The 6,766-nt window shown below is 37.0% G+C and overlaps 1 protein-coding gene across 6 annotated transcripts in view; it reads left to right on the forward strand.

Moving 5' to 3' along the window:
• The window catches only part of mak (male germ cell-associated kinase), a 72,735-nt gene that overhangs the window by 24,084 nt on the left and 41,885 nt on the right, over positions 1-6,766 (forward strand). For all 6 annotated transcript variants that reach the window (XM_016455282.1, XM_016455280.1, XM_016455284.1 and 3 more), the window contains one exon: positions 1,423-1,594. In XM_016455282.1, coding sequence (XP_016310768.1) covers positions 1,423-1,594 — 172 coding nt within the window. The remainder of the gene's footprint in view (positions 1-1,422; positions 1,595-6,766) is intronic.

Genomic DNA, 6,766 nt, shown 5'->3' on the forward strand with positions numbered 1-6,766 from the left:
TTTATTGTAATATCAGTTTGATTATTTTGATGGTACCCTTTAGACAGCTGTTGATAAGTAACTCTGCAACTACATATCAAGCGGTCATTAGAGTATTAGTATGTCTGCTACTGTAAATATATGCTAACACTTTATTTTGATGGTCAACCAACAGATAAACTGACTATAAGTGTCTTTGCAAGTACGTCAACTTATTCTACCATACTAAATTGGAAAATAATGTTTTTTTAACCTTAAACCGCATAAACACATTTCATTACACCAAATACACAAAAATAATGTTCTTTTTTAGCAACGTCATATGACCCCTTTAAATAAATAATGACACAGTGTGCTATGTCATGTGATATTGTTCATCCGAGGCTTTAGTTCCAAATTTTAAGACCTTCCAAGGACCAGATCATTTTTATCTCCTGATACAGAAAACCATGGAATTCAATAGGGTGTCCTAACTTTTTCACATGACTGTGTGTGTGTGTGCGTGTATATATATGTATATATATGTACACACACACAGTTATGTGAAAAAGAGAATATACATCCTATGCATCCTATAAATACATCGTTCATTTTGTAATAAAATGTAACCATATAAAACATTGCATTTTTTTCAGTTGGTGTATTAAGCTCACATCAATTAATTAACATTAGCTCCACAGGGAAACACTAAACTAACACTCAACATCTAACACTCACAAGCTGTAGTAAGATACTGTGCAGATCTTAAATAAACAATGTCAAGATATGATACAGTCCATTATACTGTAAATGAAGTAGATTTAATATGGTGTTCATTGTGTGTTATAAATAATCATACTCTTAAACTTATAACCACAAATACGTAAGTATTATGATGTATTATAATTGTTGTTATGATTATTCATGAGTTGATATAACATATTATACGTTTTTTTATAATGCATTATGCATTCATTATAATGCCTTAAGAATACCCTTATAATGTATTATAAATACGGGCTTCATAGAAAGTGTTACCAAATATTCTACTGCTGTGGAACTAGAAAAGTTTTGTATTGAGACATGCCCATAATATTAGGTGAGGGCAGAGAGCATCGTATAATATTATAATACAAATCCTTTATCTTCGATTAAAAGAAACATGCCAACAGCTAAAAGCGTGCAAAAGCATCTTTTAGCATGCAAACATGCTAAAAGATACGTGCCAACAGTAGTACCATTAATCACTTTTATCTGGTACTAACTGTAAATGTAAATGTAAAAAATGTAAAAGTCAAATGAGTTAGTTTTTACTACATATATTATACATTTTTACTATATATTATACATTGTTCAGCTTTTATATTTTAAGAACAATGAGTAAATGTGTCCAACTGGCCATGGTTTTCCCTACTGGCTGAAATGTGAGCATTTCAAAGTTATGTCTTATGTGTTTGTGTTTAGGTATCGAGCTCCAGAGGTGTTATTGAGGTCACCAGTGTATAGCTCACCATTAGACATCTGGGCGGTAGGCTGCATCATGGCTGAACTCTACACACTTCGACCTCTGTTTCCTGGCAACAGTGAGGTGGATGAGATCTTCAAGATCTGCCAGGTTCTTGGTACAGTAAAGAAGGTATGATCAAATATGAAGATGAACAGATTGTATCAGGGAATTTGGAGTGGTCAAGTGGTCAACAGCCCAAGGTGGTGTCTAATTAGCAGACTGGAAAAATTCGTTTGTGAGGCATAAGATTTTGGGCCTGTAGAACCTGACTTCTAGGGCTGTGAAACACCAATAACTTCACGATATGGGTCAATTTTGAATTAATTGTTCTAGGTTAATTAGTAACAGTAATTGACAGTAATGCCACAGTTTTTCTGGATTTAGTCTGTCTCAGTTTGTTCTGTTCTTCATGCCATTCCAGTCAGACTGGATGATGATGAGATCAGATGTCTGTGTGGAGCACTGGCTGTAGTCTGTCTCCTTGTGCAAACAAAAATCTCACTGGATTATTACAACTAATGGCAAAATGAATGAATGGAAATATAAACTGATATTTCCTACTGACACACTACAGCAAAAGATAGAAATAGCTGACTTTAAACTATTTTGTAGCTGGTGAAAATACTAGTGATACATACAAAAAAAGGTCAAAGTATGCACATCCAAAGCGCCTTGGCCAGGTGCAAGATCAAAGGGTACATCAAATGATACAAACAAGATCTGCACACTGTTGTTCTCCCTTTATTTAGAAAAAGTTCAAAGTGGCAATGTTTCAGTCAAAGACCTTCGTCAGGCACACACACATACATTCAAAGGCAACAGCTCAGTAAAGCCAAGAACACTCTACACGACTGTCAGGCTGATTATTAATGGAATTTGGTCTTAACGACGGATCGTGCCCAGTCGGACCGGCTCTGTTCCAGTTGGGCTCAGTCGCTGTTTGCAGTCGGTAGAAAAAGTCGCATAGTGTGTGGTGTCTAAAGATAATAATCTTAGAATTCAAGAACCAGTCTTTGCCACAAATATTTTTTTAAACATTTTAATATTTGCAACTGACACCACCAATTGCGGCTATGCAGTGGAGATGCTTTTACTGTTAAACATCATTCAGCATTCGTTTTGTAATTTTGTCAAATATTTTTTTCTGGATTATGAGAAAAATCTCAATTGTTTTTGTTCTGATTTATTTCTTGTCTTTCTTTTATTTCATAAGTTAACACTGCAAATTAAATGATTTCGTTTTTTTCTGCAGTCAAAGAAATTATAGCCTAAATTATGTCAGTGATTTCTCTCATTTTAAAGAATATCAGGAATTCTTTTATTTCGATCTCCAGTCAAATAAAATGCAAGAAAATATAGAATTAGCATATAGGCCTATCTACAGGCTAATTCCATTTTTTCTTAACTTTTATCTTCTTAAAATTTGTTATGAAGAATTTTAAATCAACTTCATAACACTCCAAAGTCCCCACAAGGGGATAGGGATGATCACTTCCATTTGGAATTTGCCCTGTGAACCGTTCGGTACCGATACTCGTACCGGCACACCCCTAGTTGCATGCCTTATTCTGTGTAAGAAGCCACCAGTGTTGCCAATTTAGCTACTTTGTAGCTAGATTTAGCGACTTCCCCGTCCCTTTTGAGACTTTTTTCAAAAGTTTAGGGACAAATATAGCAATTTCTTGGACAAACCTTATCTAAGTTCTCATCTTGCCCACTGATCTACATTCATCTTTATGTAGATCAGTTAATTTGCCATTATGGTGTCATCTAGTGACATTTAGCTACCAGTTTTAGCTACTTTCAATTGAAAGCAGTTGGCAACACTGGAAGCCACATCATCTCACAGAAGGATTTATTTAACACTCGACTGACGTTATGAAGTGAGTTTGGAGTAAAAACATGTTATTAAATGTGGTATTTTCACGTGCTTTCAGGTGGAGCAGCATTTACTACACAGAGCCGTAGTTCACTGACAAGCGACGCAAACAGCTTTCATAATCGCAGAACGATTTCTTCAACTTCATAATCTCGCAATTAAATCGTCTGCGATTATGAACGCGATTTTGCGTAGCTTGTCAGTGAACTAGGCTCTGTGTAGTAAACATTGCACCATCTGAAAGCAGGTGATGGAGATCAGTACTTTGTTGTGTATATGACTCTTCAGTACTACAGATTTGGCGTATCAGATTAAAATGACTAATAGGCAAGCTATGTTTAAAAGTTGTAGGATGGTAACTCTGTTGATGCAAAAGTGTGTTACGGTCAGTGGGTTTTCTGTAAAGATCTGTGATTATTTTTTGCCATCCCTAATAATACGAATGTCCAAAAGACTAAGACATGAATCATCATAATTAACTGTAAAACGTAAGTATTCATCACTTGTATTAAGAAAACTATGAAATTGTAGCAGTTGATTTTCAGTACCTGACCATAACATAAAAATATAATCAATATACAGTCAGGTCCATATACAGTGGGTACGGAAAGTATTCAGACCCCCTTAAATTTTTCACTCTTTGTTATATTGCAGCCATTTGCTAAAATCATTTAAGTTAATTTTTTTTCCTCATTAATGTACACACAGCACCCCATATTGACAGAAAAAAACAGAATTGTTGACATTTTTGCAGATTTATTAAAAAAGTTAGCAAATGGCTGCAATATAACAAAGAGTGAAAAATTTAAGGGGGTCTGAATACTTTCCGTACCCACTGTATATTTGGACACAGGCACAATTTTTTATTTTTTTTGCTGCTGACCAAAACATATTCAAATTAAAGATATATAATGAATATGGGCTTAAAGTGCACACTCTGAGCTTTAATTTGAGGGTATTCTCATAACAACTGGAGGAAAGGTTAAGGAAATATAGCTCTTTAATATGTTACTCCCCCTTTTTCAAGGGACCATATGTAATTGGACAGTTGACTCAAAAGGTGTTTCATGGACAGATCTGGGCTATTCCTTCGTTATTTCTACATCAGTTAAGCAGGTAAAAGGTCTGGAGTTGATTCTAAATGTGCCATTTGCATTTAGAAGCTGTTGCTCTGAACCCACATCATGCGGTCAAAGAAGCCCTCCATACAAATGAAACTGTCAATTGTTAGGCTTCAAAAACAAAACAAATCCATCAGAGAGATAGCAGGAACATTTGGCCAAATCAACAGTTTGGTACATTCCGAGAAAAAAAGAACGCACTGGTGAGCTCAGCAACATAAAAAGGCCTGGATGTCCACGGAGGACAACAGTGCTGGATGATCGGAGGAATCTCTCCATGGTGAAGAAAAACCCTTTGACAACATCCAGCCAAGAGAAGAACACTCTCCAGGAGGTAGGCATGTCACTGTTAAAGTCTACAATCAAGAGAAGACTTCACGTGAGCAAATACAGAGGGTTCACCAAGGTGCAAACAAGGCCAGATTAGACTAACATCTGAAAAACATCTAAAAAAGCCAGTCCACTTCTGGAAAAACATTCTTTGGACGGCTGAAATTAAGATCAACCTGTACCAGAATGATGGAGATCAATCTGTACCAGAATGATGGAAAGAAAAAAGTATAAAGAACGCTTGGAACAGCTCATAATCTAAAGCATAAAACATCATCTGTGAAATATGGTGGAGCAGTGTGATGACATGAGCATGCATGGCTTCCAGTTGCACTGGGTTACTGGTGTCATGATGTGACAGAAGACAGAAGCATCCTGAATAATTCAGAAGTGTATAGGGATAAACTCTCTGCCAAGTTTCAGCCAAATGGAGCAAAGCTGATTGGACGGCGCTTCATAGTACAAATGGACAATGACCCAAAACATACAGCAAATGTATTTCATTGTCTTGCTGAAGACAGAACTAAAGGCAGAAAGACCCACAAACAACCAACAACTGAAGTCAGCTGCAGTAAAGGCCTGGCAAAGCAAAAAGAGGAAACCCAGTCTCTGGTGATGTCATTGAGTTCCAGACTTAAGGCAATCATTGCCTGCAAAGGATTCTCAACAAAATATTAAAAATAATTTTTTGTTTTTTTTAAATTGTAATTCCTAAGCATTTTATATTTTTGTTCAACCCCTTGAATTAAAGCTTAAAGAGCAGGTCATATGGTTTTTTAAAGTGTCCTAATATTGTTTTGGAGTCCCCTACAACAGGTTTAAATGCATCTAAGGTCAGAAAACACTGTAATTTTCCCAGAATATACATTTATACATAGAGTCATTTGTCCATGATTTTGAAATGGTTCGTTCGATTCAGTTCTGAGCGAAATGTCTGTAAAACCCTCCCTTCCATAAGCCTACTCTGCTCTGATTAGTCAGCTGGCCAAGCCTGTTGTGATTGGCATAAAGAGGAGTGCTTGAGTAAGTTAGTGAGCGCTACCATCTGTGTTGCCAAGTCCGCGGTTGTTTTTGATGTCGCGGGTTGTAGCGACCCCAATAACGTCATATTTAGGCACTGGAATGCGAATTTACCTGGGGAACCCAGACTGAAAGCGTGTATTTTACACCCCAGAACGCGATTTTTAAAGGGGGACCACCCTCGAAACACAATTGGGCTAGTTTTGAGTAGCAATTGGGCGGGTTTTGTTGTGACAACCTGGCAACCCTAGCATTCACTTTTACATAAAACAATAATATAGTGCATTTACATTTAGTAATTTTGCCGACGCTTTTATCCAAAGCGACTTACAATTGGGTAATACATAAAGTGATTCATATTAAAGTGGCAAACAGACACAGGAAGTGCTTGAAATACTAAGTTTTAGGCATTGCTCAAATAAGTACAAGCTAGAAAAGGGAAGGAATAAATCAAATAATATATATATTGTTTTTTTTTATTTATTTATTTTTTATTAAGATGAAGTGAAGTAGCGTTTAAAGAGATGAGTTTTCAGCTGTCGCTTGAAAATTGTCAGGGATTCAGCATTCCGGATAGGGGTGGGAAGATCATTCCACCAGCCAGGAACTGTGAATGAGAATGTTCTGGAAAGTGATTTTGAGACTCTCTGTGATGGTACCACAAGGCGTCGCTCACTAGCGGATCTCAGACTTCTGGAGGAGATGTAGATTCGTAGTAGTGAGTGGAAGTAGGCGGGTGCTGAGCCTGTGGCTGTTCTATATGCAAGCATCAATGTCTTGAACTTGATGCGAGCCTCAACCGGCAGCCAGTGCAAGGAGATAAAGAGAGGTGTAACATGGGCTCTTATGGGCTCATTGAAGACCAGTCGTGCCACTGCATTCTGAATCATTTGTAGAGGTTTGATTGTGCTTGATGGAAGTCCAGCCAGAAGAGCATTGCAGTAGTCCAGC

The sequence above is a fragment of the Sinocyclocheilus anshuiensis genome, unplaced genomic scaffold (genome assembly GCF_001515605.1).
Source record: "Sinocyclocheilus anshuiensis isolate Anshui unplaced genomic scaffold, SAMN03320099.WGS_v1.1 scaffold35, whole genome shotgun sequence".
NCBI lineage: Eukaryota > Metazoa > Chordata > Actinopteri > Cypriniformes > Cyprinidae > Sinocyclocheilus > Sinocyclocheilus anshuiensis.